Source organism: Ipomoea triloba, chromosome 4, assembly GCF_003576645.1.
Source record: "Ipomoea triloba cultivar NCNSP0323 chromosome 4, ASM357664v1".
Classification (NCBI taxonomy): Eukaryota; Viridiplantae; Streptophyta; class Magnoliopsida; order Solanales; family Convolvulaceae; genus Ipomoea; species Ipomoea triloba.
In genome coordinates, this window is record NC_044919.1 from 18,191,627 (window position 1) to 18,213,052 (window position 21,426).

A 21,426-nucleotide genomic window follows, 5' to 3' on the forward strand; every position below is an offset into this window, starting at 1 on the left:
GATGTTCTTCGACTTCTTTCTTCATATTCGCTTCTCAAACGCATCTTTGACATCTTTTTTCATCTTCGTCTTCTCAAAATTTTATAAGTTTCGTTCGTCTTATTGGTTCAAAATGTCTTCATCTTCGATATGTATATATATATATATATCCACACTTTTAATAAAAACTAATAAAGTTACTTAAATAAATGGTTTAGATTGTTCAGATTTTAATTTTTATTTAAAATTTTTACATCTATCTATCCTCTAATATAAAAAAGCCACAAAAATAGCATTTAATGCCATTCCCGCCCAGTGGAAAACGATGCCGTATTGCATAGCAACATGGAATGTTTGTTATTGTTAGTCACCGTCCTTTTCCGCATGTAGGATATCAATTTTGTTGTTTTTAAATCGGTAGAGCAACCGACCCGAACAAGAATTATCGCTGTAAAGGACTCATGCGTGAATAAATGGCCGGAATATGTTTAGGAAATCGAAAAGGTTTCAACGTTTAGTTATTCGATACATATGTTCCGGGAATGAAAAAGGAAGTAATGCAACTTCAGAAGTCTTATGATCTCAGAATTATATTACAACCATATATATACACCTCTAGGCATATTCCAGATTACATTGCCATCAGATACTCTCAACCCTTTGAAATTACTCCTTATTCTCACGTACTGTAATTCGAAAATGGGAATGTATTGTGTGGCGAATGAGTTGTCTACGTTCAAGAACAAGAGTGCAATGAAGTTACGGGTGATTCGTACCTATTTGGTACCATTAAGGAGAGGTTCATTGGAAAAAAAAAGTCAGGAAATCGTGTTTCACGACTCGGAGGTTTGTTTTCTTCTCTATACTCATCTGCATTTTCATGAAGTATGTTCATTAGCATTAGCGTAGACTTAGATAAAACTATGTAAATATGTTATTGTACATGCTAACCTATTGATATATGAACAGGGCACCGTAATTCATGCACATGTACCAAAAACTCTGGTAGAAAAGTTCAGTAATAGGTTTGTAGAAAGCAAAGTGTATGCTGTGAAAAATTTCTTTGTTGTTTTGAATACTCAGACATACAAGACCAGTCTGCATGAATATATGCTGCAGTTTAATCATGAAACTATTATGAAAGAAATTAGGCCGGACAAATTTCCATGGCACATGTACAGACTAAAGCCATTCAATAGTTTGAAAGGTAACCCAACTTTAGATGACAAACATCTTATAGGTAAGTTTCTACTGTTTCCTCAGCATCTTTGTCATCTTTTTTCTCATTATTATGTTTTTAGCAATAGACTCAGAATCTTACCTATAGCTATGTATATAAAATAGATATAATTGGTCGTATTGTTCAAATACATGGACCACAAGAAAAGATTATTGTTCAAATGCATTGTAAGTCCAATTTCGGTTATTTTTAATTATTATGAATTATTATGAACTATCAGTTTCAAATTTAAAGGAAAATTTTAATGTAATGCAGGGGAAATAAGCTAAGTTGTACCTTTTGGGATGATCATGTGTCCAAAATTGAGCCTTTCTATCAGCGTGAGATGAATGAACCTGTTGTAGTGTTGATCCAATTCTGCAGAGTAAAGCTGGGCTTAAGAGGTTAGTACCCTTTACATTTACCTTTATTTAGAAATACATACTGTAATTAGTTTAGAAATACATACTGTAATTATATTATTGTGTGTCAGATGGTGATGTGAAAATTTGTTCATCCTATGATGTGACCCAATCGCTGTTCAACCTTGACCAACCGGAATTTAAAAGTTTCACAGAAAGGTATATTAATTTGATATCTATGTAATCTGTAAAATCTTCTTATTTTTCAACTAACATTACCATGGACTCTATGCACAGCCTTAGAGACAGGGAATATCACACCAATTAGAAGCATAACATCAATGTCAAGTCTTAGCTACACCAATACCATTGATGAGTCCACAAGTCAGTCCATGGATCTGATTACAATATCTGACATATTTGACACTGAGAATGTAAGCATTGTTTCCTGACTTCCTGTGTGTTTTCTACCATTATTGTATAAGTAATTTCATTTTTGTTTTATAATCATACTTACAGTTTGGTGAATTCTGGATTGTTGCGAGGATCAATGGTATTGAGTCACCCACAGATTGGTTCTATACTTCCTGTCCAAAAAAGGGTTGTAACAAGAAATTAGAACTCTCAGAAGGGGTGAACAAATGTTTCAAGTGTGTGCAAGTTCATAATACCCATGTTCTAAGGTATAAACTTAGGGTACGTGTTGTGGACATGAAAGGTAATGCTTCATTCTTGATATGGGATCGAGAGTGCATGGAGTTAATTGGGATTCCAGCTGCTGATTTATATGACAGTTATACAGATGTAAGTCTTAAATTTTTAACTACTGTCTCTAGGGTCCTACATTTATAAATTCAAGGCAGCTTAACCTAAATTCCTTCCTTTGCAGTCAAGTGCCCCTCCAAAGGAGATACTAGCTTTGGTTGGTAGGAGTATGTTATTCAGAATTTTAGTTAGGAAGGACCAGTTTCTCAACTTTCCAACCTCATTTCCTGTTCTAAGGATTAACACTGACCAACAACTCCTAGCACAACTAAGCCCTGACATTCTAAGCTTGAAGGAGGATGATATAAACACTGGATTGCAGCTAAGTGATGGGGATGATGACTTCTTTGAGGTTATATATTTGTCTTTAAATACAATTCTTTCAAATATCATATTTACACTGTAGGAGTTTTTGATAAACTTACTGAATCTGTAGAGTTTTCTGAGTGATGAAGCTGACAGCCCAATTGCAACTCTGCCGCCAGTTACTCATGATGCTACTGAGGGACCTGTCAAGAGGTGCTTAATCGATCAGTTTTCTTCGACACAGGGATGCAAAAAAGTGAAGCAGCAGAGAGTGAAACTCGAAAAAATTGATTGAATCAAATTTATTTGGAAGACAATTGTGACTTGATGTTTGGAAGACAATTGTGACTTGATGTTTGTTTTGTTTAACTTGAAAACTCTGGATGTTTGAATACTTAACAGTGCACTGTGTATGTGTAACTGTGGCTATCTTGCTTGCTTTTTGAAATTTAGAACATTGTTTTTTGAAATCATGTCTAACAGTTACTGCAGAATAGTGTATTTGTGTTTTTTTTTTTCACCTTTCAGGTTCATGCTGCAATTGAGGGTGGCGAATCCATGCTATACAAGTACCACTGAAATTTGAGGCTTGAACTTCATGGAGGGTTCAAATGATAGTGTTAAGTGATCAGTTAGCTGCAAATTATATTTCGTACAACTGGAAATGTAATGTTTAGTGAAAAAAAACCCCCACTCTCTACACAATGTAATTAGAAGTAGGCTAAGTTATTCTATAAAAGTTTTGTCAATGCAAATTTTCAGATTATGAAAGATTCACATCATGTAATCAGCAAGGAGTACCTTTCAATAGAACTTTTATACTTTCAGTCCACAAATAGCCTGAAAATGTAAGCAGCAAAAAACAATCTGAAACTTTACAGACTTTTCAGTTAAGTTAGATTAATGAAGCAGCAAAAAACAATCTGAAAATTTTATTATTGATTTTTCCAGGGTATTTCGTACTACATTGTAATTTTACAGATTATAAGTATAATTGAAACAATTATCATCTAAAAAATGTAATTGAATATTATTAGAGGATTACAGGATGAAAACATTTGGCATCTAAGATACCTACATGTCGTTAATTGAAACTAATAATAATCTTGGATCGACTCAGACTGTAATTTTAAAAATTGTATGCTTACTGTTTTTTAGCTTAGCCCAAAATCAGTTAAAAGATTGGGCTTATGATGCTGAATAAGTTCTATTGTGTTCACATGCATCAGATTTAATTATCATCCTTTGCAAAGACTTCGAAAAAAAATGTTAGTACACATACTTATACAGAAGAAAGAAACAAATGTTAGAAAAATGAAAACATACCTCTCCGGAGAGAACCGTAAAATGATAAGCTTTCCAAAAAAGCCCTTATAGACAATAAGGCATCTCCGAAAATGTAAATATAAGAGTACTATTAAAATGATTTAACATTTTAAGAATCACTTCAAAAAAAAAAAAGAATTAAAGATCAGAATAGGGCATTATTAAAAAATGTATGATAAATCCACATAATCCTGATAACAGCATTCAATACAGCAGCCAACTCTTCGTATTCCAGAGTTGTGGGATTTCCAAGCATCTATAAAGCTTATAAAATGGGTTGTAGTATGTCTTGATGCAGCTTCCAGTGAAATTCAATAGTACATACTCTGAAGGGATGAAATTCACCCCAGTATCTATTGCACCCCAGTAAACTCATACACAATTAATGGTTTAGTTCATAGCAAGTTAATATTGAAACTCAAGTTCTACATTCAAGACAGAGACATACTATTGCCTAACAGCAAAGATGAAGCAACTAACGTCAACTCTCATAGGCAGTAAAAGGAAGCACCATTCTAATAANTTTTTTTGATCTAGAACACATAAAAGGAAAATGTTTACAGTGCAGTGTTTATTAAAGTACTTCTCTCAATAATGCAGTTCAGTACAGTGATATTGGTGACCCAAGCAATATTTGCGATCATTGCAATGCTATTTTTTGGTATGATGAACGAATTAATAAGAATGTCCGCAATGGTAGTGTCAAATACCCAGGATGTTATGCTCATGGCAAAATCAAGTTACCAAAAATGATAAAACCTCCGAGACGTATTTTGGATTTATTTTTTTGTCATGGAGAGAAGAGAAATGTATTTTTACGCAACATTCGTAGGTACAATGGTATGTTATCTTTTACATCATTAGGAGCAAAGATTGACAAATCTATAAACAATGGTTCTTGCCCACCAATGTTTAGGATTAGTGGTCAGGATTTTCATCTAATGGGAGGCCTAAGACCCCAAGATGGTAGCAGCCCAAAATTTGCCCAACTGTACATACATGACACAGAGAATGAAATCCAAAATCGCATCAATGCATTCGGGTAATCACTTCTATTATATTATTTCTTATTTTCAAAATATTATATATATTATATATATTATCTTAATAATCAATACGAACTACAGCTTGAGAACTAATAACTATTTCTGTTGTATTGTTGTGTAACAGGGGTAACAATGATGACGGCAAACTACAGGAAGATATAGTGGAAGATATTAAGCAAGATTTGGATGAGCATAATGTGTTAGTTAAAACATTCCGTTTTGCAAAATCCAAAATGGAGAATAATCCAAGTGTAGAGTATAAGATAAGGTTGATTGGCAAGCGAAACGGTGATGCACGGACTTACAACTTACCAACTGCATCAGAGGTTGCTGCTTTAATTGTAGGAGATTTATCCGCTACGTCAGGTAACCGAGATATTTTGGTGGAGACTAATGCAGGATCCCTAAAGAGGATAAATGAGCTTAACCCAGCGTATTTGCCGTTGCAATATCCGTTACTGTTTCCCTATGGAGAAGACGGTTATAGGGAAGATATTCAATTCAACATCTCGAGGAAGAAGGAAAGTGGAGGTAGAGTCCGTGTTTCACAACGTGAGTTCTTCGCATATAGGATGCATGACAGGTTTAATGAAGTGTCAACAATACTATATGCCAAGAGACTGTTCCAACAATTTTTGGTCGATGCATACACCATGGTTGAATCCAGCATGTTGTTGTTTATTAGGAACAATCAAAAGGCTTTAAGGTGTGAAGCCTACAAAGGACTATCCGATGCATTGACTAGAGGTGAAGTGGATACAGCCCGTCAAGGTAAACGAATCATCTTACCATCCAGCTTCACAGGCGGGGCTAGGTACATGATTCAGAATTACCAGGATGCGATGGCTATCTGTAGACACAAGGGATATCCAAATTTGTTTATAACGTTTACCTGTAATCCAAAGTGGCCAGAAATACAAAGGTACTTGAAAAAATGTCAGCTGAAGGCTGAAGACATACCTGATATTGTATGTAGGGTCTTCAAAATGAAGCTTGATTGTTTGGTTAAAGAGATAAGGGCAGGTCATCTCTTTGGTGTTGTCACAGCAGGTATATTTATTTCTTACCAAATACTAATCAATTATTTTGCACTATTTTAACTAGAAATTGCAAAAGAAAGATTTCATACTTTGTGGTATATGTTTGCAGTTGTCTATACTATTGAAGTCCAAAAGCGTGGGTTACCACATGCCCACATTTTAATCTTCCTTGAAAGAGTACAAAGCTTATCCACAGCCGCATGCATGGACAATTTCATTTCTGCTGAAATTCCAGACAAAGAGGAAGATTATGAGTACTACAAAGCTGTAGAAGAATTTATGATTCATGAACCGTGTGGACTACACAAGACTACCTCTCCATGCATGGTGAACAACAAGTGTTCTAAACACTTTCCGAAGAAATTTGTTGAGGTTTCTTCTTGGGATGCTGAAGGCTACCCAATATACAAGCGTTCTGATAATGGTAGATTTGTGCAAAAGAATGAGGTCCAATTAGATAGTCGATACGTGGTTCCACATAATAGATACCTACTTCTCAAATACAAAGCACACATTAATGTTGAATGGTGTAACCAGTCGAGGTCAATCAAGTACCTCTTCAAGTATGTCAACAAAGGAAATGACAGGGTGACTGCTGAGTTCTATAAGAGTACTAACGAGGATGGTCAAGATGAGGTTGTTGATGAAATAAGCATGTTTTATGATTGCAGATATGTATCTGCATGCGAAGCTGCGTGGAGGCTCCTTAGCTACGACGTCCAATTCAGGCAACCTCCCGTAGAACGACTTAGCTTTCACTTGCAAGATTGTCAATCTATTATTTTTGAGGACGATGACAAGATAGAAGATGTTCTCAACAGACCCACGGTAAATCAAAGCATGTTCACTGCATGGTTCGATGCAAACAAGACTTTTGATGCTGCTAAACAATTGGCTTATATTGACATGCCTACCAAGTTTGTTTGGAAGAAGGATATCAGACAGTAGCATCCACGGAAAAGGGGATTCGCAATTGGTCGCATCTTTTATGTCCCTCCGGGAAGTGGTGAAATATATTATTTGAGATGTCTGTTGAATGTAGTTCGGGGTCCTACAAATTTTGAAGACATCAAGACCTTTCAAGGTGTCACATATCCGACTTTTCGAGATGCATGCTATGCAAGGGGTTTGTTAGACGATGATAAAGAATACATCGATGCAATCAATGAAGCAAGCGAGTGGTCTACTGCAAAGGCAATGAGAAGACTTTTTGTAATTTTATTAACGTCCAACTTGGTGAGCAGACCTGAAAATGTTTGGAATGCAGTATGGCATCACCTTGCTGAAAACATGCAATACAACAGACGAACAGCCTTGCAGGATAAAGGTATTTTACTGAGTTTGGATTTGTTTGATCTAAATTAGTAAACCCAACAATTATATTCATCTAAGTTTTTTTTACGATGACTTTTTTTTCCTTTCTTTGTAGATATTTGTTTATCGGAGGAGGAAAAAAAGAATTTAGCATTGATTGAGATTGAGCGACTGTTACAGTTATACAATAAGTCTTTGAAAGATTATCCTCAAATGCCAATTCCAAACTTTGACGATTCATGGTTAGTTCATAATCGTTTGGTTTTTGAAGAGTTGGCTTATGACCGTGCTGCACTAGGTAAGGAGACCGAACAAATGGAGGAGCAGCTAACTGATGAACAAAGAGTGGTTTATGATACTGTTATCAATGATGTAAGCCAAAACATGGGTGGTCTGTATTTCGTTTATGGCTATGGAGGTACAGGAAAAACATTTGTTTGGAAGGCAATATCATGCAAGATCCGATCCATGGGAGATATTGTAATCAATGTTGCGTCAAGTGGCATCGCATCACTGCTACTACCTGGAGGAAGAACAGCACATTCTAGGTTTGCAATACCAATTGTGTTAACAGAGGACTCCACATGCAACATCATGCCTGGCAGCCAACTTGCAGAACTCATGACTATGGCTAAACTTATTATATGGGATGAAGCACCAATGATGCACAGACACTGTTTTGAAGCTCTAGACAGAACTATGCGCGATCTAATGAGATCAAAAGATCCTCACAGTGAGGGGAAAACCTTTGGAGGAAAAACAGTTGTATTTGGAGGTGACTTTAGACAAATACTGCCAGTCATTCCTAAAGGATCTAGACAAGATATTGTCCAAGCAACAATAAATGCTTCTNCCTGCCGGTCCAGACACCACTCACACCAATCGACGGCGCCTCTGCCTCGCCAGTCGCCGCAGCATCGCCATACGCCAGACGCCCAGATATCAGGTTCGTACTTCGGTCTTCCGTCTTCGACACTTCGTAGTTTCGTTCTCAACTTCTCACCCCTTGAAAGCTTGAACTATAAATCTTAATTTCAATAATTTATTCAATTGTTTGTCTAATTTCCCTAATTTTTGGTTTGCCCCTAATTTGCTAGTTGCTGCCTTGCTGGTTTCTGCAGTGCACTTGTGCCCTAATCGCCACTCCTGCTGGTGGCACGATGAGCTAAGTGTGCTGGTGATGATGGAAACTCCAAGACAACTTCGAATATGATGAGTGTGCTGCGAGTCGATCAGCGATGCGCTACTGCTACTTGCGAGTCTGCAACAGGTTGTGGTCCGAATTGCTTTCTTCAAGTTTCCTTTCCTTTTTTGTTGCGAATCAGTGAATGGCTTCCTAAATTAGGGTTTTGGTAATTTGGTTTCTTTCGCTCAAGACTACGTTGTTTTGAGTGAAATAAACTAATTTAAGAAATAAATAAAAAATAAAAAAATAACTTGGCCGATTCGGCCGTCAAGGCCTACTAGTTGACCGGTCTCGTAATAGGCTCTTACCAAGAAAATCCCATCTGCCTAGGGGTGCCTAGGCTGATTTTTACAACACTGTTAAACAAGTGATGCTCTATTACCAAGAAAATCCCATCTGCCTAGGGGTGCCTAGGCTGATTTTTACAACACTGTTAAACAAGTGATGCTTTAGAGAGAAATAGGGAAATTGTGTTGAGTTGTTTCACATGTTTTGCTTGAGTTCTATTCTTCTTTGTGTAATTCTGTTGTTGTGTCTAATCAATTCAAAGTTGTATTTGGTTGGTTTAGTAATTAATGTATTTTAAAAAAAATTCAAAACAAAATGAGTAACTTCCAAATAGTGTGTCCATTGAAAAAAAATGAGAATGTGGTTGCTTATTCTATCAATCTGGGTGTTTGAAATGACGGTTATTGTTTCTTTGTTCAGTTTGTTGACTGGATTATTCATTGTCATTTTAAACTTTTGTAATTTTTAATGTCTCATGGAAATGTGAAAGAAAGATATGAAAAGGAGAACCTTACAATGGAGCATTGATTTTATTATATTTACAGAGAGATTAGATGAGATGCATTCAAATGTATCTTCACAATCTTCCACTGTGTTTGACATATGACTAACATGCACTTGGGCTTTTTTGCAGTCTACCATGACATTGGATTTGTGATCCAATGATATCTTAAGCAGAGCTCATATGTGGAAACACTTAGTATTACCAATGAAGAGGAAGATGTGAATCTTTGATATCGTGTATAAGATGAGCCTTTGAAATTTTAATTTCATTTCTATGGATGAATTCTGGTACGTAGTGTTAACTACTTCATTCATATTAACTTCTGAAAGTTATTTTGTTATTTTTGATAGTGAAGTTTTTTTAATCTCTCATATTCATTAACAGTGAATGTGTATATGTTGATTTTATATCTCACTGACAAAAGCAATTTGACTACTGTAATCTGTGGCACAAAATATCACCTTTTTCATGGGAAGAACTTGTTGCTAGACTGCACTATCTATCACATTTTTTGCTCTTGTAGATTTTGCCATACTACAACCCATTCTAAACAACCTCAAGACACTTTGTTACAGGGATTTATGTAGGTGGCTGGTGGTATGTTTCACTGGTACTTGCACACACAAATTTTGACAATTGTGTATTTGCTTGTGTATATTTCTGTAAGTTAGAGTGTCTTGGAATCTAAATTTAAGATTATAAATGGATTGAAATGGTTTACAGTTTATACAGATTATGATGGAGACTGTATGATGTTTGGATCTGATGAAAATTTGTACGCGAATTTATTGAATCAAAATTTGTCTTTGACAGCTCTCCAAACAATTTAATCAAGGGACTTTCTTTCGACCTAATTTAGTCATTAATATCCTTCTTTTTGCTTTGCAAGGAATGCATGGAAGTTACTCTCATAAGAAATTAGGAAATACAGAAGTACTGAATTGATTTAGTTGGGCCTTCACAGGTACCCCAACTAGTAATGAGAAGAACCAACATAGGAAGTGATATTATACAGTGAGGACCATGCTTTGTAACTCTCATCTGCTCTGAGAGTGGAAAAGAAAATGCCAAGGGTTCCTTCAAAGAGAACAGTGCTTCTTTACAAGAAAGGATATCCCTTATTGTTCAATTCAAAAGCTCCCACAACCCCATTCTATAAATTGACAAAGACTCAGCTTTTCTCCACGTACTTATCAAAACTCAACAGGCCACTACAAACTCATAAACCAAATTTTTGTAATGAGTCCCCAAGTATGGACAATGAACTGAGGAAGGGACCTGGCCTCATCCGCCTCAAAACTGAACCAGAAGAGCTGGCAAATGATCAGAGCAATGATGAATTCATCACTGATGTTGAAAAGGTATATAGAATTTTGAAGAAGTTTCACTCTAGGGTTCCAAAATTAGAACTTGCTTTGCAAGAGTCTGGTGTTGTTGTGCGGTCAGGATTGACAGAACGTGTATTGAACCGTTGTGGTGATGCTGGGAACTTGGGATACAGATTCTTTGTGTGGGCTTCAAAGCAACCTGGATATAGGTATAGCTATGATGTGTACAAAGCTATGATCAAGATTTTAGGGAAAATGAGGCAGTTTGGAGCTGTTTGGGCTCTTATTGAGGAGATGAGAAAAGAAAGTCCTCAATTATTATCCCCCGAGGTGTTTGTGATTTTAATGAGGAGATTTGCCTCAGCTAGAATGGTGAAGAAAGCTATTGAAGTTTTGGATGAGATGCCCAAATATGGTTGTGAACCAGATGAGTATGTATTTGGATGTTTGTTGGATGCTTTGTGCAAGAATGGCAGTGTAAAAGAGGCATCTACATTGTTTGAGGAAATGAAATTTAGGTTTAACCCTACAATTAAGCATTTCACATCATTGTTATATGGCTGGTGCAAAGAAGGGAAGCTTATGGAGGCGAAAGTTGTGTTGGTGAGAATGAGGGAGGCTGGTTTTGAACCTGATATTGTGGTCTATAATAATTTGCTTAATGGGTATGCTGTGGCTGGAAAAATGGCTCATGCATTTGATCTTTTGCAGGAGATGAGAAGGAAAGCTTGCTATCCCAATGCAACTTCCTTCACAATTGTAATTCAAGCACTTTGTTCACAAGCAAAGATGGAGGAAGCTATGAGGGTGTTCATGGATATGGAGAGAAGTGGCTCTGAGGCTGATGTTGTGACATACACCACTTTGATAAGTGGGTTCTGTAAGTTGGGGAAGACTGATCAAGGCTATGAGCTTCTGGATAGGATGATACAGAAGGGGTATATGCCTAATCAGACTACTTATTTGCACATCATGCTTGCGCATGAGAAGAAGGAAGAGCTGGAGGAGTGCATGGAACTTATTAAGGAGATGCAGAAGATAGCTATTTTCCCTGATCTCAGCATCTACAACACTGTAATTCGGTTGGCATGCAAATTGGGAGAAATTGACGAAGGTATGCGAGTCTGGAATGAAATAGAAGCAAATGGGTTAAGTCCAGGGGTTGACTCCTTTGTCATTATGATTAATGGTTTTATTGAGCAGAGGCGTCTGGTTGAAGCTTGTGATTTCTTTAAAGAAATGATTGGAAGAGGTCTTCTATCAGTTCCTCAATATGGTACTTTGAAAGACTTACTAAATTCTCTGCTAAGAGAAGAAAAGCTTGAAATGAGCAAAGGTGTGTGGAGTTGCATTGTGACTAAAGGTTGTGAGCTTAATGTATATGCATGGACAATTTGGATTCATGCACTTTTCTCTAAAGGGCATGTGAAGGAAGCCTGCTCATACTGTTTGGATATGATGGATGCTGGTGTGATGCCGCAGCCAGACACATTTGCCAAGCTCATGCGCGGTCTAAGAAAGTTGTATAATAGACAGATTGCAGCGGAGATTACAGAGAAGGTTAGGAAAATGGCTGAAGAGCGACAAATAACTTTCAAGATGTATAAACGACGCGGGGAAAGGGACTTGAAGGAAAAAGTTAAGGGAAAAACTGATGGAAGGAAGAGGAGAGCTCGTAGGCGCCGTTGGGGCAGTAACCGCCGGGGCAATCACCGTCTTGAAGCTAACATGTTGTGATGCAGAAACTTAATTCCTTTATGACTTGAAAGAATTTGTTTCAGTAAATTAATTTAAGAATGCTATATTCTGTTCCCTTCAACAAATGATTTTATGTTCTGTAAGCTCTGTTGTATTTTCATGGGGTTTACTTTTCTCGGTAGCTTTCTGAAGCACATAAATCTGCAGTAGAATTGAAACCATGCAAACATGTTTTCTTTACCAACACATCAACAATTGGATTTGAAATTCTTGACTCTCAAGCTATGCTGCATTGAAATTTCTACTTTCTTGAGAGTGTTACCCATAACACCCAGTAATAACAACATCAGATGCAAGGAAAAATCTACTATCATTGCAGAACTACTGTCAAGGTATTTCTGAATAGAGTAATGTTACATTTTCTTCTTAATTTTAGTGGCAATATGTGGTTGGTTCTTTTAATATTTGATTAATGAGTAGTTTTTTTTTTTTAATGCAAGGTGAGGTAGGTCAATTTACAGAGTTTTATTTTCATGTCAGGAGGTATGGAGTTTTATTGTTGTGTTAGGAGGTAAAATTAGGAAGGAAAAATAGTGTTATTCTTCTAAATATCATGCTTCTTTTTAAATTTATGTTGGGGAACTTTTATTGCAAAGTTACTTTTCAATTTCGTGAGATTTGATAGTTTGTTAATGTCCTTTGTATATTTATAATTTTATGATAAATTAAATGGTAACCTAAAAAATTCATGTTAATTTATACATTTCCATTTCAGACATACAAATCCCTTGAAAAAGGCCCCGGCATATGTGATAGTCAAGTAAGCTTCTCTGAAGCTCCAATGTAACTGTATTATGTAAGGATGCATATGCCTGTTGGTAATATTAAATTCATTGCTTAATAGCTCTATATCATCTTTATTGTTCCAGGAAAACCTTTGTCAGCCCGGAAGACGTTGTAGCTCAAGATGTATGCACTTTCAATTATTGCATGTATTTGATTGATCTTTCACTTTATAAAGTTGGTTTGATGATTGCCGTCTTTTTTCTTCAGATTGTTGTTCAGAGAGGCAGTTCGAGGGGTATACATTTTAGAGGTGCAGGGCCTAGAGAAAAGGTTTTTACTATTTCATTACATTATACTGCTGTTATAGTATTGAAATGAAATCAGATTAGCATGGGTCTAATGCACTCCTGAAGAAGTGCGTGCTTGTATTGTAACATGTGGTCTTTGCCCAGGAATCAATACTGTTATCCGCGAGATAGTATGTGGCTTAAAATATATGTAAGAAGTCGATGATGTGCTTGGGATTCAGGTTGGCTAATGTGGAAGCACTTTTAAGGTCATAAACATAGTCCTGTAAGTTTATTTGTTTTTGAACACTAGAGTAAAGGCCAAAGTCATATATGCATTCTTATGCCCTATTATACCTTATTAATCAATTTATTTATTTATTTATTCTGAAAAGAATTTATTTATTTATTTATTTGTATGGGTATCTCTTTAATTGTTTTTTATCCTGGATGAGAAGGGCTTATAACATAGGCTTATCCATCATTTGTTGGGGGATTGTGATACGAAGCCATGATTATTTAGGAAGTCTTATTTTATTATAATTACATTACATAGTTTAGATATTAATAAATTACTAAATAATTATTTAACTTCTTCCGTATTACTCATAGTCTTCGAATTAGTTTAGAATTAGTTTAGGTAGTTTAATTATTTGGAAGTAAGTTGGAAGATTTTAGCAGATTACTTAGCTTATTTAGTTTATTTGTTGGATTTTACCCTATAAAACGGGGAACCAATTTCAATGAAAGGAGGTAGAAATTCAATCCCAAAAAGGGTCTAAGTGAGTTTTGGGTCAATCCAGTGTTTTCTTCTTTTCCTTTTCCTATTCCCACTATTATTCTTTGTTCTTTTTTCCCTTATGTTTTATTGCCCGGGACGGGAGTAGATAACAGATTGTTATCTCTGGGAAATAAGATGCTTTCATAGTTTCATTTGTTGATCCATTGAAAGAATGCTATTTAAAGACATCTCTCTTCATGTTAGGAATGAATAATAAAACACTGCATTTAGTGTCCTAAAGTCTATAAAATTGGTCTACTAATCTTTTTGGCAAAGGTGTAATGTCAACATGACTGTCAATTATTTTTAGAGTTAATTCCATTTTTGGTCCTAGTTTATAGGTGACAATCTACTTTTAGTCATTTTTCAAAACATTTACTTTTGATCCTAGCATTATTGTGGCATGACCATTTTTGGTATTCCATCAACAAAACAGTTTAAATTTTGTCAAATACAAAAGCATTTCAGTCTTCAAATTTGATTTTTTTTTTCTAAAAAGTAAAATAAAAGATATAGCGGATCAACCTACTTTGTATAAAAAAGATCAAAATGTCCATTATTTAATAGATGATGACCAAAAATAGTTGTGCAACAATAATACTAGGACCAAATTAGGATGTTTTGATAGAAAGGACTAAAAGTGGACTGTTACCTTAGGGATTAAAAATGGAATTAACTCATTATTTTTATAATGAGTTTCTAATTCTTAGCTCCTATTTCGCAAATTATATTGTGGACCATGATCATAGTTGATACTGCAGTTGTGTTGAAAGGAAACTGTAGTTGCACGGAACATAGGTCATTCATCAGTTCAACACAACTGCAGTATCCGTTCAACACAATTGTAGTATCTTTTCAACACAACTGTAGTATCCGTTCAACACAACTACAGTTCCAGATTGATGACACGGCCTCTGTTCCGTGCAATTGCAGTTCCCTTTCAACACAACTGCAGTATCAACCATGACCCATGATCCACAATGCATTGTGGACCATGGTCCACAGTATAACGACTGCTCCTATTTAGTGCTAACATCATTGCCTTTTAGTAAGGGAGGTTATAGAGGATTTTACTCAAAAAAACATGAAGTTGATACCAAAAATTGGTAATCATATTCATAAGAGAGGTGATATCTTTCTTCAGGCTTCTACAGGAGGTCATTATACCTAGAAGATTTTAGACAACATTGAAGACCGTGGAATAAATCAGGTTATATATATATATATATATATATATATATATATATATATATATATATAAATAGGGGATGGATCCTATGAGACAACCCTATTAGATGAGATAATGAGATCTCATCTCAACCATTTATAAATTTGGAATGAATGGTTATGATTGATATTAAAATTAAATTATATTAGAACAAAATTAATTGAAAGTGATGAAATTGTAATTTGATTATGATCTTTGATAATGGAAATAAATCAAATGTAATAATTTTCATATATTGAGGAATCTTAATCATGGTAACTCAGAATATATTTTTGTAATTTTCTGTGTGATGTTAACAAAAAAATCGTGAGAAAAGAAGAAGAAATGATATCAGACGTCAAGGTTTCATTAATGGCAGACAACATTTCGTTAATGATCTTTGGTTCATAGGTGTGTGCGTCAATGGCGTTAGGTGTGTGCAAAACCCTGCGTTTTTTTTTTTTTTTTGTTTTTTAAATTCTTTGGTAGCAGTGCATTTTACTTGGGAAGTGCGTGCAAATTACTATAAAAGCAAAAACAAGGTTTTGCATGTTTTGTGTATTATTGTACTTTTTTTTTTGGATATCTATAGGTGTGTGCAATAAAGGGTTTGGAACGTTTTGATTAGAGAGATTATTTTTGCTAGAATATTCGTAGTGTGTGCGATTGTGATGACGAGCGTGTGTAGGAACCTTGGTAATGTGTGCGTGTGTGACGTTGAGTGTGGGTAAAAGACTTAATTTATATTTGTGTGCGGTCATGGAGTTAGTGTGTTTTGTTTGTGAATGTAATTTTGAATATTATGGGATACGTATGTATGTGCTCTTGTGAATTCGGTTGGGTGCAAAAGTCGGTTAGAATGAATGCCTTTGGGCGATTATTTTAAATTGCGAGGAGATACATAAAATACACAGACCCAAATTATTAAATTGCGAGGAGATACATAAAATACACAGACCCAAATTATAATGGCTAACTACACACACATGCTAAGTCTGTCCCGCACAAACCAAAAAAAAAAATAAAAATTCATAGTATAAAGAAATAATTCGTTTAATATATGAAATCTTTTTAAATTGTCAAAGTCATATTCAAACTAAACACACAAACATTTTGGAATTTACATCCAAACCCATTTCCACTTAATTCCAACACACAAACTAGCCCACACCTAGCACCGAAATGATACGAACACACCTTCATATGTACAGGTAACACACAAACTAGCCAAATTTCTCACTAACGCCAAATTGTTAATAACCCGAAATTGAGATTAAGTATGCCAATTCAGATCAACATCAACATATATGCATGAAACACTAAATAATAATAGTAAAATGCCATCTCAACTGTACGCACACACTTATAACATAAAGTGCACAAACCCAAATTATGATGGGTAACTACGCACACACACCAAGTCTGTCTCGTACAAACCAAAAAAAAATTCATAGTATAAAGAAATAATTCGTTTAAAATATGAAATTAATAACATGAAATTGAGATTAAGCATGCCAATTCAGATCAACATCCACATAAGTGCATGAAACACTAACACATAATAGTGAAATGTCATCTCAACTGAACGCACACACTTATAACATAAAGTGCACAGACCCGAATTATGATGGGTAACTACGCACACACGCCAAGTCTATCCTTCACAAACCAAAAAAAAATAAAAAATTCATGGTATAAAGAAATAATTCGTTTATAATATGAAATTTTTTAAAATTGTCAAAGTGCCCCGTACAAACAAAAAAAATAAAATATTCATGGTATAAAGAAATAATTCATTTAAAATATGAACTTAATAACCTGAAATTGAGATTAAGCATGCCAATTCAGATTAACATCAACATATATGCATGAAACACTAACTAATAATAGCGAAATGTCATCTCAACTGAACGCACACACTTATAACATAAAGTGCATAGACCAATAGCAGAAGGAAACAACTTAAAATAGCACATATTCAAAATGGTACTAAATTAACACAAAATAAAATTGTCAGAATCTAACTTGCAGAGTTAAATTTTTTCTCTCTAGCTACGTCTAGGGTTTCATCTTCCTCCTTGGGTTTTCCAGGGTTTTTCTTGTTGTTTTCTTGGTTTTCTTCTGGTGAGGTCCCCGGTTTTCTTTTTCTGGTTTGTCGGAGTAGGGCTCCGTGCTGTGTTTCTTCCTGAGGTTCACTATCTCTTTGCATGGCGGCTGCGGCATCGCAGAATGGCATCACGGGTATTACAGCCCGATGGGCTGATATGGTTTTAGAGGATGAGGACGAGGCCTTTGTGCCTGTGGTGTTGGGTGGAACGGAAACAAGGGATAGTGTGATCGAAACCTGGCCGGTTGTTGGTTGGTTCCTGACCGATAGGATGGTAAAGTTGGAGTATATGAGATAGGTGCTAGAGTCTGTTTGGAAGCCGGTGAAGGGTGTTCAGATCAGAGGGCTGTAACCTAACTTGTTCATGTTCGTATTCTTCCATGTGACGGATATGCAGTACGTTCTGGACGACGGACATTGGTCATTTGATAATTACACTCTTGTTTGTAGACAGGTGAAGGACGGTGTTTTGCCCGGAGACGTCCCTCTCGACTCGATCGACATGTGGGTGCAGTTACACGACGTCCCCATTAGTTATATTTCAAGTGAGATTCTTGAGCAGATTGGGAACTACCTTGGTAGGTATGTTAAAAGCGACGAACGGTTTGCTGGTACCCCGTGGCTTGACTTCTACCGTATTCGTGTGGCTTTGCCTGTGAATAAACCACTCAAGCGGCGGATGAAGTTGCTCAAACGTGATAAGACCTAGTGCTGGGTTTCGTTCAGATATGAAAGGTTACATAGCTTCTGTTTCTTCTACGGGATGATGGGTCATACCTACAAGTTTTGTCTGAAGGCGAGGGAGGCAGCCATCCCGGTTGAGCAATATCCGTTCGGGCCATAATTGGGTACAGGGCAGCGCGGGGTCCAAGAGCGATTGGCGATAGTTGGTTGGTGCCGGTTAGAGGACCGCCACGGGCGGGCAGTGATGTGGAGGTGGCTGCCGACGGGCAGGGTAGCACTTTTGCTACTTTGATCTCGGCGGATAGGCAAGAGGCTGAGGTGGGAGTGGTTGTCATGGCTAAGCGGCGGAGAGAGGGTTCGGGTGGTGGTGTACAGCGCCAGGGGAGTGGTGGTGATGTTGTCATGTCCGAAGTGTCAAAAAACTTGCATATGGCGGGTTCTGGTTCCCAGGCCCGCCCCTCGTCATGATTACTCTGAGTTGGAACTGTTGTGTCTTTGGCAATCCGCGTACAGTTCGTGAAGTGGTGGACCTGGTGTCTCGTAAGAAGCCCGAGTTTGTTTTCCTAATGGAAACCAAGGTGGGACGGATGCATGCAGAGCGTCTCCGTGTCAAGCTTGGTTTCGAGGGATTATTTTATGTTGAAAGTGTTGGTTTAAGTGGAGGTCTGGCTCTATTTTGGAGGAAGAATAATATTGCGCGATTGCTGAGCTTCTCCAAGAATCATGTGGATGTTGAGGTGAGCATGACATGGCTCGGTGTTTGGAGGATGACTGGTTTCTATGGTTTTCCTGAGCGTGGATGGAGAAGTGCATCATGGGATCTCTTGCGGTCTCTTACAGACAGATCCGCTCTTCTTTGGGTGGTTTTGGGGGACTTTAATGATCTCCTTTTCCAGCATGAGAAGCGTGGGGGTAATCCACACCCTGATAGTCTCCTTCGCGGTTTTGGGGAGGCAATGGATAACTATAGGCTGGTCCAGTTGCCCATGCAGGGCTATCAGTTTACGTGGGAGAGGAGCAAGACACTCTTAACTAGATGGAGGAGAGGTTATAACAAGGTCTTAGTAAGAGAGGATTGGTGTGGTTTGTTACCAAATGCAAGGGTCACCAACATGTTAACCCGTACTTCTGATCACTCAGCTTTCTTTCTGGGAGTCAAGGGGGATGAGCGAGCTACTAGTGGTGTTCGTAGGATCTTCAGGTTTGAGATGGCATGGGTCTATGATGAGGGCTGTAGGAAACAGGTGGAGGATGCGTGGCAGGAGGGAAGAGAGGCGGGGCTGCTTGGCTGCCTTCAGCTTTGTGGCGAGAAGCTACTCCGCTAGGGTGGGGATCACTTCCATAAGTTTGGTGAAAAGATTAGGAAGTTTCGGCAAGATCATCTGTTGTTGAAAGGCCTCTTGGACCCCTACTCCTTAGGGGAATACCAACGTTTTGAGGTTGAGGTGTGTCAGTTGGATGCTCAGGAGGATGCGTTTTGGAAGCAACGGGCGAAGCATCACTGGTTGAGAGGTGCAGATGCCAATACTAAATTCTTCCACAGGTATGCTTCTGCTCGTAAGAAGAAGAACACTATCTCTAGGTTAAAGAATGACTCTGATGTGTGGGTGGAGGGGGAGGGTTTGAATATTGTTGTGCTTGATTATTTTCTTGATATTTTTGCATCAAATATTTCTACCTCCTCTGTGGATACTTTTGTTGCATCTATAGCCCCCCGTGTCTCTCAGGAGCAGAATGTAGCCCTTCTTAGGCCTTTTGAGGCGGAGGAAGTTAAGGCTGCTCTTTTTTCTATGTTTCCTGATAAAGCCCCTGACCCTGATGGCATGAATCCGAGATTTTATCAGCATTATTGGGATGTGGTGGGAGGTGATGTCTCTTCTTTTGTGCTTAAATGTCTGAATGAGTGCTCCTTTCCGGTTGGCCTTAGTGATACGAATGTTGTGCTTATCCCTAAGAAGGACTATCCGGAAAGGGTGTTTAATCTTCGCCCTATAGACCTGTACAATGTGGTTTACAAGATCATGGCCAAGATGGTGGCTAATAGGATGAAGCCTTTGCTGCAGAGGTGGGCCATATCCTCAATAGGAAGCAATGTGGTGTGTTAGGTTGGGGCGCACTTAAGTTGGACATGGCTAAGGCCTATGACCACATGGAGTGGCCCTTTCTGCGTAATATGTTGTTGGCATTGGGTTTTTCTGTTGAGTGGGTAGATTTGGTTATGCTTTGCGTGACCACGGTCTCCTACAACTTTCTAGTCAATGGGAGGAATGCTGAGTTGGTTGTCCCCACTCGTGGTATTCGGCAGGGAGACCCCTTTTCCCCGTATTTGTTCATTATTTGTGCTGAGGGCCTTTCTTTGTTATTACAGCAGGCTGAGGCTAGAGGGGCTTTTCATGGGTGTAGGGTGGCAAGGGGAGCTCCCCATGTTTCGCATTTGTTTTTTGCAGATGATAGTCTCTTGTTCTTCAAAGCAACTGCTTAAGAGGCAAGAGCAGTCAAGCAGTGTCTTGTTGATTATGAGAAAATGTTTGGGCAGGCAGTGAACTTCCACAAATCTAGTGTGTGTTTTAGCAGGAACACGACTGGGGATGTAGAAGTGGCACTGTTGGGTGTTGTTCATGTTCCTAACTTTGGAAAGTATTTGGGCCTCCCATCTTTTGTTGGGAGGGAGAAAAGGGCAGTGTTTTCGTATATTGAGGATAAGATCAAGCACAGGATTAGCTCGTGGAGTAAGAAGCTTATTTCACAGGCAGGGAAGGAGGTTCTACTGAAGAGTGTGGCTTAGTCTATGCCTACATTTTCCATGAGTGTTTTCCTACTACCTGAGTCGGTCTGTTTATCAATTGAGAGAGCTATGAACCGGTATTGGTGGGGGTTTGGAAATTAGAAGGGTATACATTGGAAGGCTTGTGATCGTCTGTGTGTTCCCAAGAAATATGGTGGGTTGGGGTTGAAGGATTTGAGGGTTTTTAATCTGGCAATGTTAGGCAAACAAGCCTGGCGTTTTCTTACGCGACCTCATTCCCTAGTAGTAAGGATTTACAAGGCCAGGTATTTCCCCAAAACCTCTTTTATTTATGCTACTCTGGGTAGTTGCCCAAGTTTCTGCTGGGGGAGTATTATGTCTGCCCATGAGCTAATTTGCAGTGGAGTTAGGAGGAGAGTAGGGGATGGGAAATCAACCTTAATTTGGGGGCACCCCTGGCTACCAG

At 37.7% G+C, this 21,426-nt stretch overlaps 3 protein-coding genes across 9 annotated transcripts; all 3 read left to right on the forward strand.

Annotated features, from left to right (window-relative positions):
* Positions 1-1,901: 1,901 nt before the first annotated feature.
* On the forward strand, positions 1,902-8,570 carry LOC116015916. Its single transcript, XM_031256082.1, has 10 exons — positions 1,902-1,994; positions 2,080-2,364; positions 2,450-2,677; positions 2,762-2,902; positions 3,394-3,479; positions 5,128-6,053; positions 6,153-6,987; positions 7,288-7,370; positions 7,473-8,303; positions 8,455-8,570. The coding sequence occupies exons 1-10, from the start codon at positions 1,902-1,904 to the stop codon at positions 8,568-8,570; spliced, it is 3,624 nt and encodes a 1,207-aa protein (XP_031111942.1).
* Positions 8,211-13,820, forward strand: LOC116016299 (putative pentatricopeptide repeat-containing protein At5g65820). Of its 7 annotated transcripts, XM_031256504.1 has the most exons (9): positions 8,211-8,303; positions 8,455-8,627; positions 9,466-9,623; positions 10,226-12,754; positions 12,863-12,933; positions 13,138-13,182; positions 13,292-13,331; positions 13,416-13,478; positions 13,601-13,820. In XM_031256504.1, the coding sequence occupies exon 4, from the start codon at positions 10,401-10,403 to the stop codon at positions 12,399-12,401; it is 2,001 nt and encodes a 666-aa protein (XP_031112364.1). In that variant the 5' UTR covers positions 8,211-8,303; positions 8,455-8,627; positions 9,466-9,623; positions 10,226-10,400; the 3' UTR covers positions 12,402-12,754; positions 12,863-12,933; positions 13,138-13,182; positions 13,292-13,331; positions 13,416-13,478; positions 13,601-13,820. The 7 variants fall into 7 exon arrangements, with proteins under 7 accessions (XP_031112364.1, XP_031112357.1, XP_031112359.1 ...); XM_031256497.1 differs by having other exon boundaries at positions 13,416-13,820; XM_031256499.1 differs by having other exon boundaries at positions 12,863-12,905; positions 13,416-13,820.
* A 4,858-nt stretch (positions 13,821-18,678) lies between these two features.
* On the forward strand, positions 18,679-20,319 carry LOC116015917. The gene is made up of 2 exons (XM_031256083.1): positions 18,679-19,519; positions 19,634-20,319. The coding sequence occupies exons 1-2, from the start codon at positions 18,679-18,681 to the stop codon at positions 20,317-20,319; spliced, it is 1,527 nt and encodes a 508-aa protein (XP_031111943.1).
* The last annotated feature ends 1,107 nt before the right edge of the window (positions 20,320-21,426 follow it).